Source organism: Rhinolophus sinicus, linkage group LG03, assembly GCF_036562045.2.
Source record: "Rhinolophus sinicus isolate RSC01 linkage group LG03, ASM3656204v1, whole genome shotgun sequence".
NCBI lineage: Eukaryota > Metazoa > Chordata > Mammalia > Chiroptera > Rhinolophidae > Rhinolophus > Rhinolophus sinicus.
Genome location: NC_133753.1, coordinates 149,559,907 through 149,587,274, shown reverse-complemented (window position 1 = coordinate 149,587,274; position 27,368 = coordinate 149,559,907). Strand labels below are relative to the sequence as shown.

At 39.2% G+C, this 27,368-nt stretch overlaps 1 protein-coding gene and 1 long non-coding RNA gene across 3 annotated transcripts in view; one reads left to right on the top strand and one right to left on the bottom strand.

Moving 5' to 3' along the window:
- Positions 1-318: 318 nt before the first annotated feature.
- On the bottom strand, positions 319-22,522 carry LOC141570690 (uncharacterized). Of its 2 annotated transcripts, XR_012495073.1 has the most exons (5): positions 22,312-22,516; positions 16,723-16,831; positions 4,817-4,948; positions 1,044-1,142; positions 319-423 (listed from the first exon to the last, which is right to left on the bottom strand). It is a non-coding gene; the product is annotated as an uncharacterized LOC141570690 (long non-coding RNA). The 2 variants fall into 2 exon arrangements; XR_012495074.1 differs by lacking the exon at positions 4,817-4,948 and having other exon boundaries at positions 22,312-22,522.
- Positions 22,523-22,702: 180 nt separating this feature from the next.
- SCAMP1 (secretory carrier membrane protein 1) overlaps positions 22,703-27,368 on the top strand; it is a 79,397-nt gene continuing 74,731 nt past the window's right edge. Inside the window, exon 1 of the mRNA XM_019728169.2 lies at positions 22,703-23,337. Within this exon, the coding sequence (XP_019583728.1) occupies positions 23,281-23,337 (57 nt within the window). The 5' untranslated portion in view covers positions 22,703-23,280. The remainder of the gene's footprint in view (positions 23,338-27,368) is intronic.

The window sequence follows — 27,368 nt, the reverse complement described above, 5'->3', positions numbered from 1 at the left end:
AAGTTTTCAAGTAGAAATAATTCTCATGTGGACACACATATCATTTTAACCCAGTCTTCCCATTGCCTGAATACTCCCAGATAAAGAGCCAAGGTGAGAGGCAAGCCCATATCTAGATTGTCCCATAAATTGCCAACAACCAAAACATGCTGGCTTACCTTGACTACAACACCAAACCCTAAAATTTCATCTTCCCATGCCACAAAGTTTTCACAATTATGAGAGGTAGAAATGCTCTGTATTTTCCCATCTTAACATGCAAATCTTATGCCTGTTTTTTTTTTTTTTTTCACTTAATAGCACACTACATAAACTTACCCCATTATGGTGATAACAGCTTTTAGAGAAGTATGGAGTAAGAGAGAGCACAGCAGCCAGTAAAGATCTTTCTGAGGTGAGGTTTAGTGATTAGGAAACTATCATCTGTCAAAGAGAACATAGGGGTTTCCAGATGTAAATCATCAGTGAATTTATCTCAAAGGGTGTTGGGAAATGAATAATGGAAACAGCACAAGCCATGTGCCTGGGAGGAAAACTTCGGGACGATAATTACCAAGCTTATAATGAAAACCAACTGGTAATTAGCTCCATTGGTTAAACTAATTAAGTGAGCAAAAAATACTTTGAGAAAATAAAATTTCAGATGTTTAATATTAAAGCGTTTTTACTACAATTTCAGAATAGCTTTGAGAACATCTAAGTACAATTTAGAGGACATTCTCAACATAATGGAGTGGTGGAAGCAGCAATAAATGATGTGAAAATCACATTAAAAGCTGTGTATAATTCACAAGTCCATACTTTGTATTAAGTATGCCAGAGCGTGCTCATGTTTAATGTCATATTTGAGTTTTCATTAGATTGTCGCTCTTTTTGAGTTTCTGTGGCTGAATATTACAGAGCTTTTGGCTAGAGTTAGCCCAGAATATTTTGTCACTCAAATTGTTGAAACCTGTGCTATTTATCATTTATCATTAACCAACACAAAGAGAAAAGAAATGTCTTACGTTGGAATTATTTTGTACTTTCACAACCAAACTTACCTGGGTGGAGATCCTACGTCCTTCTATGCATTCATTCATTTGCTCATTCGTTAAACACCCGGATGCCCACCTGATCTTTTCCAGGCACTTACCCAGGACCTAGGGTTACAAAAGCAAATAGGATAAGGCCTTTGTCTTCAAGTAGTTTACAGACTGCTTGGAGGAGACACAATTGTAAACAAGTGAGGGCTTGTTTACAAGTTGTTATGGCTTCTATATTAGAAATAACTACAGGCTGTGGTGAAGCACGAGGGAGAAGTAGAGAATGGGGCAATAGATGAGCATGGGTGGAAAGTTTATAGATGAGGAAATATGGGAACTTCGGTCTTTTGTCCCGTTTTTTTCATTCTATTCACTCCTCCTAGGATACCTACCCTTCCTTCACTTCCTCATTGAGCTAAAACCTTGCTCAAAACGTTAAATAATGGTGTATACATTTTCCTAACCAGTTATGCATGAATACATTTCAATTTTTTAAAATACTGAAATACAAAAGTATGTAAATAGTGGAAGTCTTTCTTCACCCTGCTCCCCATTACTCTTTTACTTAGAAGTAGCTCTTTTAATAGAAAGAATGCTTTTACAAACATAGGACCATGCTATTTATACCAAACATATTAAACTTAATCTTACTTGAATTTAATAAGAGAAAGAAAAATGGAAAGAAACTGAAGGAATTGTTGACTTTCAAATAAATATTGTTCTACCACAAGATTTATTATTTCCTGAAGAATTCTAAATACTCGAAAATATTAAAAAGGCTGGATTCACTGTGCTTTTTTACACAAACACATTTCAATTGGCTATATCATTAATGACTTCCTGCTTTAAAAGATGACAACATTAACATCCTCAGACTCCTACCCATTTCTCTTCAGCCTCCCGCAGTTCAAAACGTTTCCTTTCTATTTTACAATCATCATTCTCATAAATTTTAGCAGGCATGGCTAATGTACTGAAAAATCCTCTGTCTACACCTCTGCCATTCTCAATATTTTCCACATGGAAGCAGCTGCTCCTGAAAACTCTCTCCTGCTACTGTCAACTCCCAACCACAATCAGCAGCTTTGGACTTCCTTTCCCCTCCCCCCATCTCTCTAATAAGGTCCAACAGAAAGGTAAGTGGAAAAATACCTAGAGAATCAACAACTCCAGAATTTTACTTAGCTTGTGGGGGTTGGGAAAGAAGCTAGGAACACTCATGCATTAATAATTGACTCTCTTTGACTTTTTATAACACTATAATTCTCGGGAATGACAGATGTGCACAGTGGAACTCAGATGATACAACTGGCTTCTGAGAATTTAATGAAGAAGTTGGGCCAGGAAGTCCAGGGAGAATAGAGGCAAAAGGCAAAGAGTTATGGGAAGCATGTTTGCAGTGTTTCTAGTGTCAGAGAGCCCGGAAGAAGGGCTGCATCCCCATCTCAGAAGAGTGCAGCCAGTTTCTACTCATCTCAGGGCTTCCTACTTGTTTAAACAGAAAGATCAGTATTTAGAGCTCAACATCTGGCTTGACAGCAGGGAACATGTGTTAATGGTAGTTCAGAGGAATTGCTGTGTTTGCAGCTGTTTCTTCTTGATAAAATAATTGTTGTTTCAAATGGGAAATTATTATGTAGAATTGGAATCGAATGAAGAAGTGGTGTCTTATCACAGCTTGATTTAGTGGTCTATAAATAGGTTTTGAGAAAGGAAGGTATAACATTAAAAAGCAAGATCATTATAAATGGTGGATAAACACTTTCCTAAAGAGCAAAAGGAAACACTGCCAGGGAAATGTGACATGTGACAAAAGGTTTGGGTCACATGTCAAATCAATGACTACACATTTTGTAACCCTATTACATAGAAAAAACACACTTGTTTAATCTGCTTTGCCCAAACTAAAAGCTCAGTTGTTTACTGGAAGGCACAGAAAAGCTGGTTGGAACAGATATGTGGATAATTTTAAAATATTTCAAAGGTCTTATGCCAAATGTCAAGCTGCAATTTGTCTGCAACAACTATTAATTGAAAAAAGAAATTAATAAATGAGTGATGTATTTATTTTGTTGCTTGCATCTGTAAAGAGCAATTGAGAGAGTACAGATGAATTAGTGGGGGAAAGGAGCCTGAGGGACCTGAAAAGAACAATAATTGAGTGAAAGAAACAGGTTGGGAAAAAAATTTCAAAATGTCGTGTGCCCTGTTTTTCTCTTCCTAAGGTAGTTGGCCATGGTAAAGACCCTAAACAGGCTATACATTGAAAATTTGTGGGTGGCCGGTTAGCTCAGTTGGTTAGAGCGTGGTGCTCTGAACACCAGGGTTGCCAGTTCAATCCCCACATGGGCCACTGTGAGCTGCGCCCTCCACAACTAGATTGAGACTACTTGACTTGGAGCTGATGGGCTTTGGAAGGGCACACTTAAATAAAAAGTTGAAAAAGAAAGAAAGAAAATGTGTAGGTCCTATGTTAAAGGAGCAGAAGAGAAGGGTTTAAATAAATACAGGGTAAAAGAATTTCAGAACCTGGAGAACCCAGGCATAGAGTCTGGGTATAATGTAAACTGGTTCTAGGCACTGCTGTGGCTCTCTGGGCAGGGAGAGCTAACTCTCCCTAGGGTTCCTTCATCAGGGCCTCATTGGACCCAAAGAATTCCCCACCTTGTGTTTCCACCTTGGTATATCCCTAAGAGGATCAGAAAGAAGTCACCAGAAGGTCTTGCTCACTTGGATGTGTCTTTTGTTTATGCTGTTCACATTTCATTTTGATTTTTGATAAAATTTATGACAGAACAAATCATAATCTGTCAATTGCCTTTTTGTCATTCTATTCCCAAACCCGATCTTCTCAGACTTGGCCCTGAGACATCTAAAACTCCTTTCATATTTTTAGCTTGTGACCGGTATAGATTCAAAGTAATATACCCTCCTATGTTAATTATCTGTTTTGCCCTGTTCTTTCCATATTGTTTTGGGCTTCTTGATGTTGATTTTTTCTCATGCGTGCCAATTAATGGAATCCCATGGCTTGCCCTTTAAAACTGGAAGCTTTTACTTGTAACTGTTTCCTCTCTGCAGCTGAAAAGAAACGATGCAAATAGTGTTTTGCATTATAAAACTGTCCTTGCAGAAGTTATTTCCATCAAAAGAATCTTCTTTTTCTTAAAGGGCCTTATAGTAAATATTTGAGGCTTGCAAGCCATGTGGCCTTTGTTGCAACTACTCACTTCTGTTGCTGTAGCACAAAAGCAGTCAAATGAATGGTGTAGTTGAGTTCCAATAAAATTTTATTTACAAAAACAGGAAGCTGGACTGGGCAGTAGTTTGCTGACTCCATCAGCTGCTAACTGCATTTAGACATCTGGACTCTAGATTGTTGCTATGGCCTTGAAAGCAATTCTTAATCCCTAAAAGGTTATAAATTGGTTGTCTTACTTAATGTGTTGCCCTAGTAATAAATATTTAAATTGGCATCCGTCTTTTCTAGAAGACATAAATACTTGTGAATTTTCTTTGTGGAACAGAGGAGGATTATTGGCCTTCTCTCTCCTCCCTCATGCAGGAAGGTAAAAGAAAATCATTGTGTCACAGATTTTCTAGAAGCCAACAGTGAGGCAGAGCTTTGAAAGCAAGTTGTTTTATTAGGAACAATACTTGTGTAAAGTAGGGAAAGATGCAGGAAAGGACAAAGAGAATAGAAACTACTATGCAGGTCCAAAAACTTGATCTGACCTGGCACAGAACTCTGGGAGAATAGTACCCAAAATGATCAAGACTTTATAACCTACCTCACTCAGTCACCAGATGCAAAGCTGTCCCAGGAAGAGGGAGGCTTCTGGCAAAGCAGCTCTCTGGAAAAAGCTCATAGCTAGAGGCTGACCACTGGCTGCTGGGCATCAAGTCCTTTCTCGAAGGGGGATCTGGACAGAGAAACTTCATATCTATCACAGACAACTAGATTTTTTTATTTCAATAAAAATTCTGAGTGTGTCTCAGATAACACCTGTAATGGAGTAAGAACAGCCATGGAGCCACTGAGCATGTTGACTTCATCCTTTTTATTCTGTTTTCACTTTTTATATGTAATAAAATCCTTTTTCATGGAGGGAAGAAAAGACTGTGGGACACAGACATCACGATGAAGAAATATCTGGGCTTTTTTTTCTTTTTTTCCTTCTCTATCTCCTCACTTACTTTTCCTAACCAGTTGTCATTCATCTCCTGTTTTGCCTTCTTCCAGTCGACCTTTTTTCTTCTGGTTTCTCCATCCCTCATTCACTGACTTCTTAAATTCTACACAAGGTTGTTGAATAGCTTCACATATAAAGTAATACCTAGGGCTTGTAATGGAAAAAAATTTCACAAACAATATTCAATGTTTCCTTGCTTTTGATCACTATGTATAATGCTGCTATGAACATTCATGTACAATTTTTGTGTGAATATGTGTTTTCAATAATTTTGGTATATACCTATCGGTGGAATTTCTGCGTTCTATACAACCCATGGTTAGTCCTTTGAGGAACTGCCACAATGTTTTCTAAAGTGGCTGCACCACTTTATATTCCCACTAGCAATGCATGAGGGTTCCAATTTCTCTACATCTTTGTCAACACTTGTCCAGTTTTTTTTATTATACCCATCCTAGTGGATCTGAAGTAACATCTCATTGTGACTTTTTGTTACATTTCCCCAATGACTGATGAGGAGGATCATTTCATGCCTTATTTCTTTCACTATATCATTTTGAATTATTTTCTTAGTGGTTGCCTACTAAGATACTAATTGTAGTAAATTATAATTAGTATCTTAATTTACAATTGAGTATGGATCAATAGCTACTTAATTTCAGTACTATACAAAAGCTTTGCCTCAATATATGAATAGCTCCATTCCTACCCCCCTCCTTTGTGCTATTATTGTCTTATAGATTATATGTTTATACATTATAAATTTATGAACACAATGTTATAATTATTGCTTTATGCAACTGTCTTTTAAACAAAAATATATATGATTTTATAATATTTACCTATAGCTCCCTTTATGGTGTTCTTTATTTCTTCAGGTAAATTCAAGTTATTATCTAGAGTCCTTTTATTTCAGCATGGAAATAGTATTTCTTGTAGAGCAAGCTTGCTAATGATAAATTTGCTGTTTGTGTTTTTTTTTTAATTGGGAATGCCTGAATTTCTCCTCAGTTTTGAAGACCAGTTTTGCCAAATACAGTATTGTTGGTTGACAGTCTTTTTCTTTAAGTATTTTGAATATGTCACCTGATTGCTTTCTGGCCTTCATAGTTTCTGATGAGAAGTCAGTTGTAAATTTTATTGAGTAGGCTTTGTACTTGTGAGTCCTTTTCCTGCTGCTTTCAGGATTCTCTGTTTGTCTTTGTCTTTTGATAGTTTGCTTATGATTTGTCTAGGCTTGGATCCCTTTGAGTTTATCCTTCCTTGCACATCTTCAATGTGTAGATTAATGTCTTCCACCAAATTTGGTTAGTTTTGGGGGCATTATTTCTTTGTCTCTGCCTCTTTCATTCTTTCTTCTCCTTCTGAGACTTTCATATACATATATTGGTATGCTTCATGATGTCCTGAATGTCTCTTAGAATCTGTTCATTTTTCTTTCCTTTTTTTTCTTTCTAGTCCTCAAATTGGATAATCTCAATTGTCTGATTCATTCTACTCAACTTACTGATTTATTCTTCTGTCAGCTCAAATCTGCTTTTGAACCCTTTGAGCATGATTAATAAACTTCATTTTATTAAAAATATAATATAAGACTGGGTCTTATATTAATTTTATATTTTAGTATATAAAATTAATAATAATTTTATATATTATATTATATTATATTATATTATATTATATTATATTATAAATATATATATTTATTATATATAATAAATAATATAAGACTGGGTCTTAATTTTTGCTCCAAAAGATGCATTAGAGCTGATGGTCTGGCTAGGTCTTATTTTCAGGGAAACACGGTAGCCTTACAGAGTTTATACTAATTTCTCTCTTAATACCCTATAGTTTCTACTTGATAATACTCCTATTTTATTCACACATATTTTGTTTGAATAATCCATACAATATCAATATACCTGTATTTTTAGCCATCTCTAGGGTAGAGGTATGTTTATGAGCATTTCTATAGCACAATAAATTAAATATTGTCAGGAAAGAAGTACTGTTTGAAATAGAAAAACATAAAATTGTGTCTAACTACTACTGGGGTTTCTGGACTTTGTAAGAACTAACTGACATATTGGATAACTAAATCACCACAGAATTCAACCATTCAATACTCAGCTGGACTATAATCACACATCAGTGTAATCAGTGCCTCAGGGAAATTGTAGAAACTGGAAAACCATTTGAGATAATGGTGAGCCGTTTCTGCATTCTTGGACATTGGAATTTGTCCTTGAACCTGGAAACTCCCTTCTCTTTGTTCTTGGTGTGGCTACTTTGGTGAACTTTTAAAATCATTCTGTTGCAAACAAGAACCTGGCAATTGTTCTTATGGACACACTGAACCAAATATAGTCGTTTCTAATTGAGATATTAAACTTTGTTTAGCAATCTAAATTGTCTTTCTAGAATGAGGCAACTATAAAGTTAGAGGGAAAATCTTTCTACTAATTCAAAAAGAATTGTTTTTGAGAGACGAGTGCCTTTTTATTCAGTTATTTCCTCACAGGAAACCATGAGACTAACACCATGCCAGAAAGGACACATAGGTCTAATTTCTTCCTTTCTTAATACTGAAAGAAAAACTGTGAAATGAAATTGCACTGGATTGTTTCAGCCTACTGTGTAGGGGACAGTTAATGCCTCACTTGTGATTCCACTTGTAACTGAATGAGCTGGAGTTTGGAAAGTGTACTGTCAACTACTTGTTTACTTTGCATAGGGGTCCAAAGGATCTCCGAGGGTGAGGGTGGGGAAATCTCTCCTGGACAAAATGGTAGCCCCGTTGTCAGTTTCCTGGAGAAATAATAAAGGTGCCCTTGGATTAGGGGACAGGAGGACTTCATCCTCCTTCGTCTCTCAGTTGGTGGTAGTGGGACTGGAATCTGGTTAAGGAGGACATGATGGAGATAGATAATCATGGATGATACATAATCGTTGGCTACTCATGGCAAACTAAGGGCTAAAAATGGAAATGGCTGCAGAGGATCCTCAGTCAGTGCAAGGCAATGGCTGGTTAACTCTAGGACCAATATCTAAATTTCCATTTTACATTTTTTCCCTTATGTTCCCCTTTGATATTTTCAAGCCTTCAGTAAAATTTTAAGTGCTACAGTCCAGTGTTATTCATGTAGTAGGGAATTAGGAATAAGCCTGTATTTTCAGCTGAAACAGAGTAGTGTAGGAATGTGAATTTTGCCCCGTTCTGCCCTCTCCCCTGAAGTCAGCTTGGTGGTGGTTGTCAGAAAATTGAATAGACATCCTGGTTGAGTAGAGGGTATTTGTCACATGCCAGGCAATAAAATGTGTGCAAGTGGACATTATTGCCAATGTGACAGCTTCCCCACGAATATTCCGAAAAGAGGAAATTGGTTCAGGGCGGGGACATATTCTGATATTATATAAATGGAACTGGCTATCTAGCCAGTAGATATTTTACTTATAGTATATCAGTCACATAAAAAGAGTCATTCATGCCAGCTAGGCTAACTTGGCAATTAAATTGTAGCAGTGGTACTTTATAACTACCTCAGGGAAATTGTAGAAACTGGAAAACCATTTGAGATAATGGTGAGCCGTTTCTGCATTCTTGGACATTGGAATTTGTCCTTGAACCTGGAAACTCCCTTCTCTTTGTTCTTGGTGTGGCTACTTTGGTGAACTTTTAAAATCATTTTGTTGCAAACAAGAACCTGGCAATTGTTCTTATGGACACACTGAACCAAATATAGTCGTTTCTAATTGAGATATTAAACTTTGTTTAGCAATCTAAATTGTCTTTCTAGAATGAGGCAACTATAAAGTTAGAGGGAAAATCTTTCTACTAATTCAAAAAGAATTGTTTTTGAGAGACGAGTGCCTTTTTATTCAGTTATTTCCTCACAGGAAACCATGAGACTAACACCATGCCAGAAAGGACACATAGGTCTAATTTCTTCCTTTCTTAATACTGAAAGAAAAACTGTGAAATGAAATTGCACTGGATTGTTTCAGCCTACTGTGTAGGGGACAGTTAATGCCTCACTTGTGATTCCACTTGTAACTGAATGAGCTGGAGTTTGGAAAGTGTACTGTCAACTACTTGTTTACTTTGCATAGGGGTCCAAAGGATCTCCGAGGGTGAGGGTGGGGAAATCTCTCCTGGACAAAATGGTAGCCCCGTTGTCAGTTTCCTGGAGAAATAATAAAGGTGCCCTTGGATTAGGGGACAGGAGGACTTCATCCTCCTTCGTCTCTCAGTTGGTGGTAGTGGGACTGGAATCTGGTTAAGGAGGACATGATGGAGATACATAATCATGGATGATACATAATCGTTGGCTACTCATGGCAAACTAAGGGCTAAAAATGGAAATGGCTGCAGTGGATCCTCAGTCAGTGCAAGGCAATGGCTGGTTAACTCTAGGACCAATATCTAAATTTCCATTTTACATTTTTTCCCTTATGTTCCCCTTTGATATTTTCAAGCCTTCAGTAAAATTTTAAGTGCTACAGTCCAGTGTTATTCATGTAGTAGGGAATTAGGAATAAGCCTGTATTTTCAGCTGAAACAGAGTAGTGTAGGAATGTGAATTTTGCCCCTTTCTGCCCTCTCCCCTGAAGTCAGCTTGGTGGTGGTTGTCAGAAAATTGAATAGACATCCTGGTTGAGTAGAGGGTATTTGTCACATGCCAGGCAATAAAATGTGTGCAAGTGGACATTATTGCCAATGTGACAGCTTCCCCACGAATATTCCGAAAAGAGGAAATTGGTTCAGGGCGGGGACATATTCTGATATTATATAAATGGAACTGGCTATCTAGCCAGTAGATATTTTACTTATAGTATATCAGTCACATAAAAAGAGTCATTCATGCCAGCTAGGCTAACTTGGCAATTAAATTGTAGCAGTGGTACTTTATAACTACCATAGAAAATTCAACTGAAGAAATAAATTATCCATGGTTAATAGTTCATTATAAAATAGTGAGATTATCACCTTCTCAAAAATGTCTAATATTGAGCAGAATATGGTAAGAACAGAAAATTGAGTTTATAACAAATAAAAAACAGATTTGCAATGAATGCAACCTGTTTCTTCCCATATTATTTTTTCCCCTATAGTCTCCTTGATAAGATTGGAGGGACATGTTGACCACCAAGACATGGAGTCAAATGGTTATATGTTTTCTTTTCTTTTCTTTTTTTAAAATTTTCAATTACAGTTGACATTCAATATTATATTAGTTTCAGGTATACAGTATAGTGGTTAGACATTTATATAACTTATGAAATGATTCTACTACCCATCTGACACCATACATAGTTACAAATGTTTATATGTTAAAAACAGATGGTGTTTGGCATCTCTTTGTTATGGGCCAAAGATACAAGTTCCTCTCATTTCCTAGGAAAATTCTAGTGAACTTAAGAGTGTTAATAACCCAGTGTTTTCTGTGATTTTTCTTTTGTTATGTCAGGATTCCTATTATGCTTCTGAGTCTTAAACACAAGCTGAGGGAATTATTTGCTTGCTACAATAGCACTGTGCGAAGCTTTGGTTGATTTACAAAGTACTGTAGTTCTTCAAAGGCACAAATATTTAAAAAAAAAAATCTAATTGAAGACAGGCAGCAAAGAGGGAAGTGCACATACCAAATATATGTATTTGTTTTCAGCTTCAATTTTGTCACAAAAATGTTGCAGTTCAATTATTCTGTATATATCAAATATCTGCAAATTTTGACAATGAAAGACTATTTTGATTGGTAGAATATTGCAGCTTGTTTGGACATAATTGTGAGTTCTACATGCACCACAACAAATTATATGTATACTTATGCTGTACAGATATTTTAATGAGCTAGAACAAGGATTAACAAACTCTGGCCTTAGAGCCAAATTTGCTTACATATTATCTACATGCCTGGAGTTAGTTAAACTGCAAAGTTTCAGGGCGCACTTCCCAAGACTGATGTCACTCTGACACTACCAGCAAGTTTGGGAAGTTCCCCAAACCACCCTCAGGTCTGATAATTCACTAGAAGGATTCATAACTCACTAAAAGTTATTATACTTAATGATTATGATTTCTTACAGGGAAATGATACAGCTTAAAATTAGCCAAAGGAAGAGAAACATTGGACACAGTTTGGGAGGGTTCCAAATGCAAAACTTTCATTGTCTTCTCCCACGGAGTAATGACCCATTAACTTCCCAGCATTGATGTTTGGCAATATGCATGGATTCTTGCCAACCAGGGACGATCACCTGAGCTTTGGTGTTCAGGGTTTTATTGGTGCTTCATTTCCATAGGCATAATCGATTGATTGATTGATTGACTGATTACCCACATGGTTAAACTCAGTCTTCAGATCAATTGATACCATGTGACTCAAAGCCCCGCCCTGAATCACATGGTTGCTCTTTCTGGTGTGGTCAGCTTGTACCCTAGACAAAGACATTCATATTTGTTATGACATAGATCACCTCCAGAAGCATTATATACCTCCATACACCTGTTGATCAAAAATAAATTAATTACACATTTAAAATATAATTAATGCCAGTATCAATATTTAGTCCTAAAACATGAATGGGCAAATGATACTAGTAAGAAAAAGATGGTATGTAGGGAGTCTGGATTTCAAACTCTGAACCTTGTTTTGTTTTGCACTGAGAGGGGTGATTAAATTTTGGGAAAGAGCCAATATTAAGGGGTTTATTCTACCATCAATAAACTTTTACCAATGGCATCCTTTTCAGCAAGATAACTGCCAGGCACACCACTCTCCAATTCTTCACATGTCTGTTCTAGATCACGTAGGAGAAAAGAGGTGATTTAAGGAGCAGAATTATTTGATTCAAAACAGTTTATTCTAGACCTGTAAAGTCAATTTTTTTTTTTTAAAATTCTAAGCCATGTGAAGATTTGGGGGTTTTTTTTTACACATATTTTTTAAGTCAAAACTAAGCTATATTTTTTCTCCTGAACTTAAGTTGTTAAAGTAATTAATGGTCATGAAATAAATGAAAACTGAAGTAGAAAAAGAAAAATATTCCATTGTTTCCTCTATCTTCTTTTCTAATTTTAGGTCTTAAAAATGAAGTTGTACTTCTACTCTTTACACATTTTACCTTTTCCCATTCATTATTACACTTCTTCTTTCATGTTATATCTTATTTTTAAAACATAATTTTCATGGTTACATAATAATCCTTGCACAGATTTAGCATTGTTGATTTAACCATTTGTCTTTCAGTATTTTTCTCAAATAATGTTTTTGTTTATTTGGTGGGGTGATGCACCAGAACGTCATTCCAAAATCTTTTTTTTTTTTTTAAGTTATGCAAGCTGCTAGGGCACTCCAGGACCTTTCTTTTTAGTATATGTGCTACCGAAGGGAGCACACCAGGACCTTTCTTTTAATAGATATCAATTGCTTATATAATAAAACACATGTATTTACGTGAGTTAAATTTAATCATCAAGAGAACTAAGTTTTGTTATAATTTTCTTTACCTTCTCAAATACTAAGAAATATTGAACACTATGTGTCATGTGCATGTTTTCTCAAAGTTGTTTTCAGAAACTTTGCACACGAGGAAGAACAAAAATCAGTGTTGTCTAGTAAGTATCAGTGAAACTTATTTCAGCCAGTGTGGTTTGGCCGGAGATGGGCAGTCACAGGGTGAGAGGATTAGAGGATGCCCCTTATGATTCTGCCATCCTGAAGGCATGAAGTATGGTTGTAATCTCAGCTCTGCCTCATAGCTGGTGGTCTGCACGCCTCCACCCTCTCCTCGTGATGTCACTACTTTTCTCTGTGGGTCATTTTATCATGACCTCCCTCTTCTTCCACCTAGAAGTCCATGATGTTGCCCTCTGTTGCCCAGCCTGACCTCTTCTCTCCACTTCTCAACATTGGCAAGGTTCTTGATTCTGAAGCGAGGTATTTCTTCCTCACAGGAGGCTGAGGCCAAGCTGTTGTCAGTTCCTTGCTGTGCTTCTAGTGATAATAGCTCTTTATTTAGCTTCCTCTATATTACAGCTTTTTCCTTCCTAGGAATTTGGCAGAAGTTTCTGAGGGCTGGACCAGAAGGCAGCTGAGAGGGATGCATTTCACACTGCCTCGTCCCTCTCAGACCTCAGCCCCTGCCCACAGAACAAGCTGGGCTCTCCGATTCCCACCTCCGGTGCTGAACTCTTTCTCCACCAGCCACATTGCCTGTGAGAGGATAAAGGAAGAGTTTTTGTTCCCTGATGGCTTCAGGGCCTCAGGCCGAGAGGCTGGCTCTCCCTGTCCCTCTCATGATGTTCCTTGCTCCTCTTAAACTTGTCCTCGGGTGAGCCTGTCTACAAGCTACCCTGACATGGTTAGACCTGTCTGAGTTCTCAACTTCTCAACTTCAGTTAATGCTCTGGGACCCTGACCCCACTGATTTAGAAATTATTGGACTTGATTATTTTTGTGTTAATATTAATTTAAAAAATTTCACATCGGGGCAACCCAGTCGGGACCCCCTCTCGTTCCCAGAGCTGCGACTCTTTACTCTTTACTTTTAATAAACTATCCTCTTTCACAAAAAAAAAAAAAAAAATTCATGTCACTTAATCTCCATGGAATTTATTTCTCAGATTCATTTGTGTACCAAACTACAATTTAATCAGGAAACTTGTCTAATACCCTTGTGAAAATGTGATTCCTTTTTTCAGAAACTTGCCTGACAAAGTAGATGTTTTCTGTTCTTACTTTATGATTGCTGATCTTCCTGTGCCCTTTATGGTGAAAAATGGGTGTAAAGTAGCAAAGGGAAGGCAAGTAATTTTTAAATTTTATTTTGTTATACAGAAATTTCATTGTTCTTAAAAAATATTTTTAGAAATGTTTATGACAGCTTTTATGTACTGTTATAAAATACAGCATTATATGGCAAAAATTCAGAATGTATGGTAAAAACCACTATTAATAAAGCAAATAACAAAGAGAGGTTAGAAAAGCTGTTAGGTGAGTGCAAATCTGATGTGAAATAAATTTCTTTGGTTTTAACTCCATCCATCCATCCATCCATCCATCCATCCATCCACCCACCCACCCACCTATGTCTCCATCCATACAATCATTTAGCTTCTACTTTATGCCAGCTGCTGTGCTAGGTATCAAGGTGTGGTGTGTGCCTCAGAGGATATATAGCCTGGTGGGGACAGAGATGTGTCAAGAGGTGTGATAGATACCCTTGGTGTCCCAGGTCACATTCCTCTTCTAACTTGTTCTAACTTGAGCTACAGTAGGCTGTAATCATGTACATTAATGGCTTCTCACTAGTAGTGTCCACTGAGTTTCCATGAAGCTACTCTACTGCCAGTGTGTGTGTGTGTGTGTGTGTGTGTGTGTGTGTGTGTGTGTGTGTGTGTAATTAACACCATACAACCACTGGGGGACAGGAGTTGGTAGATAAGTGTCTCTGACTTTCCTACCTTCAAAGGACAATTATAAGGAACATTTTACCTGGTTCCTCAAAGGATCCCACAGGGATTGGAGCACCAATTATCCACAATTGTAAACAGCTTAACAATTCCTTCTTTATTGGCTTTCCTTATTTACCCCTCTTGTTCTTCCCTCCCCCTCACTCTGGCTTCCTGGGAATACCACCCAAATACATTACTTGTATCAAGTTCCTTGTCACTTTCACCCAAGGTCCTGCTTTTGGCAGAACCCAGTTTTTGTATTACCAATACAAAGTAATTTCTATGGCTGGTAAAGATACAAGCAGAGTTCTCTTGTTTTACAGAGGATGGTGCAACTAATTTCTTGGATACGAGTCGAGTCGAAAGGAAAGACTATAGGTTAATTGCAGGAGCCAAAGAAAGGAGGAAATTTGAAATTAATAGCTGAATGATAAGGTTTCCCAATTTCTTTAACGATAGCTCAATATGGGATATATACCGGGGGTACCAAAAAAATGTATACACATGACTTGTATTCATCTTTTGTTATTGGTATATATTGAGTATTACAATTTTAATACAGGTTTTTCCTTTCTTAAAATGTGTATACACATTCTTTTTGGCACCCTCTGTAGTTCTGGGATGATATAATGGAGACTAATTTGCATACCTCCTGTTATTTGAATGGGTTATATATTACTGAGCCCTTATGGCCTTTCAGGAGAAGTCAATGATATGACAAGTTAGAGCTAATGTCCAGTCCTCAGACTAAGCCGTTTTTAGAACAAAGAATAGGAATAGGTCTATGTTTTGATCTTTGAAACTATCCTTTGACCAGGGAAGATGCTTTGAGGTAGGAGGACATCAAGATACCCAGGTTTGATCCAGGAATAATGGTGTGGTCAGGGATGAAAGGACAGTTTGCTTGCAACACTGCATGGTGGTTTTCTAATGTCTTGTAACCAAGCTCCCAGAGGAAGTTGTGCCAGGTTCCATGAGAGAGGGGCTGTGGAAATTTAAACAGAGGGTGTGGGGACAGAGTCCCAGAGAGCAGTTTCCAGGCTCTCAGCCTCATGTGGAGGGGTGCTGGCCCAGGTAGTAGATGGCCATAGGCTGTGGCTAGTTGGCCATCCTCTGTAGCAGGTTAGCCAATTGGCCACTGATATAACTGCCATGGCTGCACTGGGGAATGGAGTTGGTCGGTTGGCAGAAAAACAGACAGCAGGTCGCAGGTCGTGTGAATCCAGCCTCCAGTGAGACTATAGAGGTATGACTCCCCTACCTATGGCTCCGTGGGTGTTCCTTTTTGGCCTCACCATATCCTGCGTTCTTATGTGGGGAGCGGGAGCAGAGACCCTACAGGCCGCCCCGCATGACACATGGCGCAGTCAGCAGGGTCTCCCGTACGACAGAGGGTCAAAAGGAAAAGTTGTGACTCATCAAAGCATCGTAAAAAACTAAAATCATGAGAACCTCCCTGTGGAAGGCCTGTTCCCCAGCAGAGCCCAGTACCTTGGCGAAGACCTCTGGAGAATCTGAGGTTTGAGCAGGTCCATACTGGTGTTAATGGCAGGAACAATGTCCTCCCTGAGCCCCAGAGCCTAAAACCATGCCAAGAGGCAGGAAGAACCATCAAAGTTTCTGAAGTCACAAATGGAGGGAAACCAACTGTGGCAGCTGCCCCAGGGACTGGTCAGATGAAAGAAGTTATGCAATGGGGATGGGCGAGAGCACTGGCTCTCAGACCCAGAGACTATGCATATAGTTATCCACATCCTGTCGCTGTTTCCCACCAGTCATCTGGCAGTTGGACATCCGGCTATAAGGGCATATGTATCCAACAAGATTACAGTACTTCTCTAAAAAAAAAAAAATCCCAAAAAACCCAACCTGATATTCTCTCCGTGGGCAATATAATAAAGTCTAATATAGAATGTAAATGACAACCCATACAAAACCCCAGATTTGAAGCCTCTATTTCTCATAATGCTGAAAACAACTTTCAGATTCACTTTGCCTCTCTGAGTTCCCATTTTCTCATTTGTCAAATAAAGATAATAATACTTACCTCCCAGAGGTATGTCGTATATGAGAAAATGTCTGCTGAACCTCCAGCATCTCAGTACCTGACAAATGCCATACATTTAAGATATTTTAGCGGTCTCTCCTCTCTCCTCCTGTAAGGTAAGGAAAATAATAGTCATTCTAAATAAATCTAATTTCTTTTTTTAAATTATCAGCATTAAAATGAAGAGGGAGAATCTGAAAGTAACCTTTCTTTTCTTTAAAGGCCTGATATCAGATTTGGGGTATATCTTTGGGGAGATCAGAAAATGGGTTAGCTTGCTGTGATTATTTCCTCTTTTATAAGAGTCCCCTGAAGATGTATGCATAATTTGCAATTTAAGAACTGCAAACTGTTCTTACTTTGAAGACTTATGTGAAATTGCATAGATATTAGGTAATATCAAGTATGATTATATCATTTATGGTGCATAAAAAAACAAAATTAGTTTTCTGAAAATGTACCTAGCTAAAAATAACAGTAGTCTGTCTTATATTTCTTCACACAGCATCCACTATAGTCATAGGACTGTAATACTTATTTTACTACATTTATTTTACTATTATTTTATTTTACTATTATATAATTTACAGTATATATATATATATATTATAGTGTTACATACTATACAATTTACTATATGATTTATATACTTTACTATAATACCATTTTACTTTTTCTTATTTTTTATAGTATTTTAAATATGATCACTGATAAATGCCTCCTTAATATTTAGGTGTACTGGGGTGGCCAGAAGGCTCAATTGGTTAGAACGCGAGCTCTGAACAACAAGGTTGCCGGTTCAATTCCTGCATGGGATGGTGGGCTGCACCTCCTGCAACTAAAGATTGAAAATGGTGACTGGAGTTGGAGCTGAGCTGTGCCCTCCACAACTAGATTGAAGGACAACTACTTGACTTTGAGCTGATGGGCCCTGGGGAAAAAAACACACTGTTCCCCAAATTCTCCAATAAAAAATTAAAAATAAAATGTATGTGTACATACATATATGTGTATGTACATAATGTACATGTGTGTGCAATAATGTCTTTCTGTCTTGCAAAATAAGGATAATTTCACCATAATGTTTTTATGCACACTCTTCTAGGAAATAAAATGAGCTCTACTGTTAGTTCTTGCATCTCACTGGCTTATACCATTTGAAATTTTTCCATAGTCTTTTTATAAAGTCAATGTTTAGAATTCAGATTTTCAGTCCAGAAGATTTGATCACAGCAGCTGCACAATTCTGTTTGTATTGACTAATAAATTGCTTGCTCTTAATCTTATATTTGGGCTTACTCTGACCAAAAATGTTACGTGGCAATCCCTTTTATAAGCAAAGAAATCTTTGCAGTAAACACAATTATTTCTGCAGCACCTTCTTTGAGCAGAATGCTATGCTAAGCTCTGTGAATAATATAGATGAAATTTCTCCCTGTCTTCAGAAGCTCACATCATGGAGAGACAGACACATTTATTCACTCCAAATATTGAGTGCTGCCATATATGTTGGGCATGTACTACAGAATAACTTTATACCCGTAGGAAACGATGTATCGTGAATTCTATAACAAAGATTCAAATTCTTTGGATACTATAGGAAAGGAGAGATATCTTTGGATTAGGATTTATTCAGGACATGTTATTTGAAGTTGGCCATGGAGGATTGATTGGACTTTGACAGGTGGAAATTGAGTGGGAGAAGGACATTCTTTGTAGAAGGGACTGCATGTCCATATACACTCACAGGTAAACTGAGATTCAAAATATGCATCTACTTTTGATACTTTTATTGTGTTCCTGTACTACAGAATACTTTTATCCAATGACTCAAAAAGAATACCACTATGATGTAATTATCTGAAGGATACTCAGGTCATTCAGCTTCTTGAATAGCACATAATCACATGGGAAAAGGTGATTACTTTAGATACAGCTGACTGGGTTGGAGTTGGCTTAGGTGGTGAGCTCGGGAGGCAGTAAGCTGGATAATGGGTGGTGGTGTGAATTTATCTTACAGTTCTATATGTCAGAAGTCCAGCATGGGTATCATTAAGCTAAAATCAAGGTGTCAGCAGGGCTGGGTTCATTTTTGGAGGTTCTGGGGATAATCATTTCCTTGTTCATTTAGGTTGTTAGCAGAATCTACTTCCTCACTGTTGTGAACTGATGTCTCCATTTTCTTGCTGGCTGTCAGCGGAAGGCTGTTCCCAGCTTCTAGAGGCCACTCATATGTCTTGGCTCATGAACCCCTTCTTTCATCTTAAAAGGCAGCAACTCTTCTGCTTTCCACTATTGAGGACTAATGTGATTCCATTGGGTCCACCTGGATAATCCAGGCTAATCTCCCCATCTCAAAGTCCTCAACCTTAATCACATTTGCAAAGTCCCTTTTGACATGTAAGGTAACATTCACAGGTTCCAGGATTAGATTGTGGACATTTTTCCAGGACAATTATTTGGACTGCCACACAGCGCCCTCATCTCTTATAATACCTCCTGGAAGTGTAGCCAGTGGCAGAATAGAGGACCACGTATGCTCCTGTTGGGGTGTTGTGGGTATCAGTAGCAACAGTCACAGCAGCAAATCTGGGATCTTAGATGGATTTTAGCTCATCAGTGAACCCAAAGTCCAATAAACCTTTTAAGGTAAATGTAAATTTCTAATTATACATTTTTCTCAACAACTAACTATACATTTTCCCAACATCTAACTATACATTTTCCCAACATCTCTACCCTAGCTAGTATAGAAAATGTGGAATTCAGCCCCTGCTGAATATATCCCCTGCCCAAATTGAATTTGTCAGACTGAGGGAGAAGCAGTGTGGGGACAGAGTCCCAGAGAGCAGTTTCTAGGCTCTGGGCCTCATGTGGAAAGGTGCTGGCTCAGGTAGTAGATGGCCATCAGCTGTGACTAGTTGGCCATCAGCTGTAACCAGTTAGCCATTAGCCACTAATATAACTGCCATGGCTGAGCCCACAAACGCGGATTGCAGTTAGCAAGTGGGGTTGGTTGGCAGAGAAGTGGATGGCAGGTTGTGGATAGTGTGGCTCTGGCTTCCTGTGTCTCCAACCCAGCTGCCAGCGAGACTACAGTGGTATGAACCCCCTATCTGTGGCTCCGTTGGTGTTCCTTTTCGGCCTCATCATATCCTGTGTTCTTGTGCGGGGAGTGGGGCCAGAGACCTTGGATGGAGGGGGAGAAACAGAGTTAGGGAGTGGTAAGCACTACCACAGAGGAATAGAATGTTAGAGCTGTCCAAAGGCGCCAAGGTATCATTTAGCCATATTAGACCTTTTAGGAAGCTTCTTGGGAATGGACTCTACCCTTATATCTAGTTTCCTGTTTTATCCCCAACATCTAAAACATTGTTTTCCACTTAGTGGGTGTTCAATAAATAGTTGTTGACTGACTATGTGGAAACTTGGGTCAGAGACGTGAATTGATATGATTATGGTCACACAGTTGGTTATGGTAGAGCTGGACCTAGAAACTAGTTTCGATTCTTTATTCTTTCAAATTTAGGAGGCAGCTCCTGGAAAATGACCTACTTCAACAATTGAAGCCACCTGTATGATTTTTTTTTACCGTACACATCGCACTTCTTGCTATATGAAATATTACTAACCAAATCTATCAATTTAATGTCTGAAACGTGAGTCAAGAGACCTGAGTTCTGTTTTTCCTCTATTCTCTTTCTTCATGACTGAGGCAAATTACTTAACCTGTCTAAACTCAGTTCTTCATCTGTGTGGGGGCAGAGCCCCAGAAAGTAGTTTCCAAGCTCTCAGCCTCACATAGACAGGTGCTGGCTCAGGTAGTAAATGGCCATCAACTGTGATGGGATGGCTATCAGCTGTGGCTAGTTGGCCGTCAGCTGTAACCAGTGAGCCATTGGCCACTAATATAACTGCTGTGGCTACGCTAGCAGAGAGAGAAAGAATGGGGGCTAGCAAGAAGATGGCGGCTGGGCTGGCAAGCGCAGATTGCAGTTAGGATGGCTGGTTGCAGACAGTGTGGATCCAGCCTCCAGTGAGAGTATAGTGCCACCGGTGAGAATATATTAGTATGTCTCCCCTACCTATGGCTCCGTGGGTGTTCCTTTTTGGCCTCGCCATATCCTGCGTTCTTATGTGGGGAGCCGGAGCAGAGACCCCGCAGGCCGCCCTGCCTGAAAAATGGCGCAGCGAGCAGGGTCTCCCCCACGACAATCTGTCAAGAGCAAGGCTAAGGTTCCTTTCAGCTCTTATGTCCTGTGATTCTACATTTCATGAAAGCTAATGAATAAGTTTACTCAAGGACCATATGTCTGAATATCGTTATATCAGTGTTCTTAAAGTGTGGTCAGAAAATCACCTCTATCAGAATCACCTGAAGTCCTTTAAGGATGCTTATTTTGCAATTGTTAAAAAGAATCAGTTATATGTATAGTTGTTGATTTGCAGGGATTTCCATTGGGCTGTATTTCCTAACCCTTTTCACCTCTATAATCATGGTACCCACAGAAAGTAATTATATTTATGTGGTTTATTGGGGTAACGAACCTTAAACTGTCTCTTTGACAATGTACATCTCACAGAGAAACTCTGCCATAAATATCATTGAGTGAGAAAAACAAGTTGTAGAAAAATATATATGATCCCATTTTTTTCAAGACAATGCCAAAACTCTGTATGACTATATATAAATATGTCTGCATGAATATGTATATTTGTATGATTATGTGTTAGGTTATATTAATATAGATATACATTATAAAAATATTGAAAGGAAATTTCCCTTCTGCAATGCAGGCTCAGCTGATCCTCTTTGTCTTGGAACATAGTAGATGCATAATAAATAGTTGATTATTTGGGTCATTTGGGCCGCTGGTAGAGGGAGTGAGGGCTAAAGTGATGAGAGAAGCAGATCAGCTGGGCAAGATCAAGGCCAGGAGAGATGAGGAAAAGCACCTAAGAACAATGGGCTGTCATTTTCAGACATTCAACAAACACTTGTTAGGCACTAAATAAATGCAGGGCATTTTTCTATATCTAATATCATTTACTTTTTCAATAACCCTTTACAGACCAACAGAGGTGACGTGAGTAGCACACGTAGGACACATTCTGAGCACCAAGCAATTAATCAGACACCAGCAGTTGCTGAGGATAGGCTGGTGAGCACAATAGATTGTTTGCTCGTTTTCATATCTAGAATCTTGCAGCTCTGCCATGATCATTCCTATTGCCATTTATTAGTTGACACTCCTAGTCTGCTGCCTTTGTCATATACTCCAACCTGGATCCTGCCAAAGACAGATTACAGCAAAACATGATTTCTGTCCATCCTCTCTAGCTAGTGTTTTCACAGCAGGAAGAAAGTATTTCCCAGCTAACCATAGTGCAAGCCTCCAAAAGGCCAAAGCAACTAACTCTAGTTCCTTCCAATTCTTAGGCACCTGCCAAATGAAAAAAATTCTGGCTCTGTAGATTTATCTGCTAAGTGCTTTTCTGTTAGAGCAGAAGGAAGATTAAAGTGGAAAAGGGATGCCCTTAGTTCAGGGGTGAGGCAACAAATGGTAAAAATAAACTCCTTACACATACCCATTTTTCAGTAACCTCATCCCTGGTGTTGGGGAGTGAATAGGAAAAATCAGAGTTGCAAATCTTGTACCCAAATGCTCGAAAGTAAACAAAAACGGCATCTTTTTGTCGTCCACTAATATTAACTTAATCTTTCGACTTGCACCCCATCCTCCCATCATTTCCGGAGAAGTAGCCATTTTGCAGATTCCGGAGGATGGGAACAGAGGCCGGATCCTGGCACTGAATCTTATGTTTCCCTCCGCGGAGAAAGTCCGGGTCACTAGCAACGAAGCTGTCTCCGTGATTTGGCAGCAACCTAGAGTCGGAGGGACCGGAAGACTGGAGGCTGGGATTTCCAGGTGGGGGTCAAAGGTGTGGAAAATTCTTCAGTCAGGGCTGGGCCCGTCCAGACGTAATCTTTGGAGTCTGGTGCGCAGCTATTCCGCTCCCTGTGGTCTCCGCCGGGTGCCGGAAGCGTGGTTAAATAGCTCCTCCTTCCCCAGGTGTGCAGCCTGCATCCCAGGCTGCCTTTCCAAGTTGGAGCAGTCGTGTCAGTGGGTCTTTCTTACCCACAAAATACTACCTCTTCCCCAAGTCATGTTAGGTCACAGGAGCCGATTTTAAATTGGTGATAATACAATCAAGTCCACACAGACGTGTTGCTGGTCAAGATGCAGAACCTCAGTCGGCGGTTCCACTGGCAGTAGGATGGATCACGCTGCTCCCGGCTCCCTCCGCCCTCAGTCGTAGCCAAAGCCCGGAGCGCTGGATCCAAGCCCAGAGGAACGGGACAGCGAACTGGATAAGCGCAGCCGGCCCGGAGCCCGTCGCACCGGGCATGCTCAGTGGCGCGGCCGGCTGGGTGGCCCGGCGAGCTGCACCCGGATCTGCTCGGCGGCGGCGACGTGACCGCGCAGGGGGGCGGCGGCCTCGCCTCGTCTCCCTCTCTGCGCCTGGGTCCGGTGGGTGACGCCGAGTGCGAAAGAGATGTCGGATTTCGACAGTAACCCGTTTGCGGACCCGGATATCAACAACCCCTTCAAGGTGAGCGATGTCCCCAAGCATCTCCCGCCGCAGAGACGCGTCGTTGTTTGTGAATACAGACAAGTTCCTTCGAACCCACTGCGCCCGCCCCTCGGCTCCTCTCAGCCGCCTAGATGGACTCGGGGCCGCCGCACCGCTTTTGGGGGGTCGCGCCCCAGGCCCGGTGTCACTCGTTTGGGGGTCGGACTGTAACCTCCGCCCTTCCCCATGTCCCTGACTGATGAGGATCGTGTCCTCGCACGGGAGTGGGCCCACACGCCGCGGGGGTGGGGGGTGTTCCTGGTCCGCCCTTTGGGAGCAGGGAGAGTGAGATACCTGGGCAGGTGGAGCTGTCAGCTGCCAGGCAAGTGTGCCGGCTGCGGCCGGGTCTGGGAGGCGGTGGAGGAGGGCTCGCCCTCTGGAGGGGTTGTCATGGGGACCCAAGGCGGCGGCGAAGTGCTGCGTAGGGTGATGGCAGAGGTGGAGGAGAGGTGAGGGCCCAGAGTACGCTGCAAAAAAAAAAAAAGGGTTATGTTTTTATGTTTTAAACTTGTGTTGCGCCCAAATACCACCAGCAGCGCTGCCATTTCCCCCTCCCTACCTTTAGGCTGAGGGTGAGGGTCTGATAGCAAAAATAAGCACACTTGCAAAAGAATAGTGCACGTGGACGATCAGCTTCCTACCTAACTGCTCTTAGTAAGGTAAACGACGGGATATTTTCCAAAGCTCCTGGTGCGTCATTGGTTCTCTGGACTGTATGAGGATACCATTTCCCACATGAGCTGTTTTCCTTCTTGGAATCTGCCTTATCAACTCCCGCTTCGGAAGGGTTTGGCACAGGACTGGGCAAAGGAAGAAGACTAAGGAGTTCATTATCTGCTCTTAATGCAACATCTGATTGTTGCCATGACACTTTCCTCTTCTGCCACACATAAGGTTGCTGTAGTAATTCTAAACTCAAAAGTGGTTTTAAATACTCATTCATTAAGACATAAAATTATAAACTTTTTTGTTCTTTGTAAGTGGATGTACTCAGAGAATAATAATTATTCAAGTTCATAAGTATTTCAAGGGATGGGTAATTTAGGCCTAAGGAAGATTTGATTGTACACACATTCCGTATGGTTTTTCCTTGTTTTTGGTGACTGTCATAGCACTGTGTATCTGACCCTTTTCCATTTGTATCTAGCTGTATCTTCTCAAAGTAAAGCTTTATGTTTATAGCATATTCTTTTTTTCTTTCTACTTTTGCCTGCCTTCTATGTAAATGTGATTTTTGAAATAGCGTTTCTGGTCCTCTCTTACTTAAATATAAAAAGTTGCTAGATTTGTCTTTGTGTTATCTTATAATCATCTTTCTTTTCAAATCTGTTCTTATTTTCACTATTAGAAAATAAAGTTCATATTTTCAAAATATGTGATATTTCACATTTGGCAACCACCTCATTTCTTCTTGATTAAAAACTTTGATTTCCATTGCCTTTTCAGTTTTTTAACATTTCCTTCACTTTTATGTGAGGAACGCTTTTGCCAGCACCTTCATTTGAGTCATTTGTGAAAATAATTTCTGAGGATAATATCCTTACATGATGTGACTACAGTGGTTTATTTGATTTTATTAGTTGTTGTAGTTATTTGCTGGATTTGATTCATTTTTTGAGTGCCTACTTTATTCTAATGGTTGTGATAGGCTCAGTGAATGAATTTATAGCATTTGAATAGTTTTCATTGTGGATCAAGAAACTTGGAATAACTGATTAGACTTCCATTGCTGACTTGCTGACTTGCTCATTGTTTTACATGCGGGTGTAGGGAGTGCAGAATTGGCAGCAGAACTTAGATCTCCTGATTCCTAGTCCACTGCTGATAGCACTGTATTTGGTTGCATTTCTGACACCAAAATTCTTGTTTTGTATTTGGAGCTTTGACTTGAGGCTCTCATGGGGAGACAGCAGAGGGTAGTTTTTAAGTTTGTGCTCAAGAGCTTTAAAAAACCCCAGCAAAATCTGGCTTTGTCATTAACCAGCTGTGAGACCTTGGCAAGTTACTTAGCTTTTCTATACCTCAGTTTACTTTCTGTAAAATAGGATAATGGTACCTTCTCCATAGGATTGCTAATAGGATTAGGTGAACAAACATTTAATGTGTAATAAGTGTTCAGTGCATGGTGGCTTTCATATTATAATAAGTAGTATAATAGTACTTCAAGAAATTGTATTTAATTATAAATACTTATATTCTTATTAATTTGGTGAAGTTCATTTTCCTTTTGAATCTTCTAGAGTGCTATTAGTAGCTTTTTGGCAGGTCATAGTTGGGAAATCAAGGCCAAAAATAATTAGTTTGCTCTAAGTCACTCTGCTAGACTAGATCCAGGTTGTCAGAATTCTAATGCTTTGTCACTGTGTATGCTTCCTCTCTAATTAAAGAACTCTGTATTAAAATTGAGTACAATGTCTATTTTGTTTTGGCCTCAAAAATCAATTATACTCTATATAAATCATCTCTTAAAAATGGCCTACAACTCAGTATTCTTATTTGTGTTATCTTTTAATTTACAGTAATTTTGCTAGTATTCTAAGAGTTTAGTTGAAATTGAAAATTGAAAATCTTGTCATTAAAAGGTGACCTATCATAATTCAAGGATGTTACCCATTTTGTTTTCATTTACAGTTAGTTGATGTCACTCCTCCATTATCCATTTAAAATTTAAGATTGGAGGTTGGATAGCACTAGGAAAGGATTTTTGAGGATTTCTTCTGTGATAGTCTAACTTCTCAAACTTTATCTTTCAACTTTAATCTGGACATAGTGATAGTAGTTGATGATCTGTATTTTACATTCGGTAAGCTGTGTGAGTTCCCACTTTCCTCAGGCTGGTATTTTTTTTTTTTTTGTAAATTTTATTGGGGAATATTGGGGAACAGTGTGTCTCTCCAGGGACCATCGGCTCCAAGTCCTTGTCCTTCAATCTAGTTGTGGAGGGCGCAGCTCACTGGCCCATGTGGGAATCTAACAGGCAACCCTGTTATTCAGAGCTTGTGCTCTAATGAACTGAGCCATCTGGCTGACCCCAGATATTTTCTTAATATGTATCACCAGTGTGATATAGTTTCTTAAAAATATATATTGGGTTAAATGAGATTAGTGACCAGTTTCTAAAAATGAATCTATAATATTCTATTTTATTGTCTGTCCCACAGGTATTGTCTTCAATTCCAAGTGCCTATTTAAAGAGTGCTTTAAACAAAGTAGGGTGTGCCCAAAGAAGAAGTCAGAATAGTCTGGAATCAGATCCTAGGAAGAATAATTTACATTTAAATTACTCTATGGGTTTCCTCTACAGAACCCTAAAGGGAAGTATGATATTTGAAGAGTTCTTGGTTGAATGGCAAAACCCTGTTCTTGCTTCAGGAAAAAAAAAAAAAAATCTAAGGCTAATTGGCAGAGTTTACCTGAAGATAGATTTTGTCCTAACAAAGATTTAATAACATCTGTTAGGATAGCTTGACAATGTTTTTTTGGTATGGAGTTTCCCAGCACTTGAAGGAATTCGAACAGAATTTGGATGAACTATCTATTAGAGATGCTGAGGTAGAGATTTGTATGTCAAGTTTTTTTCTACTTTGAAACTCTGCAATTGTTACATTTTTTGTACCTGTATGGGCCATTTTGTGAATGTATAAACTCATCTTTTAATTTATTAGATATTGGCATTGAGTCTGATCATCTGAGCTAGAGAGGAGGCATGAATTCATGTTCTAGTGACCTACTTACTTCTCTAAGCCTCAACGTCCACTGAGGGAGCAGCTTATACAAAGGGGATCATGTCCTCTATTGTGTGACCTTTGCCACCCTGGCCTCAGCTGACTGATCTTACCAAAGGTACCTGGCCCAAGAGAAGCCAGTCTCTCAGTTGATCTGGAGAATATAAGATTGCTTAGTCCAAAAATTTTGCCCCAATAGGAGCAAAGATAGTTAACTGCGCTATTTTAGGAAAGTAGACTGAAAGCTCAGAGAAGAGGTCACGTAGTTGTAGTGGGAATAATCAT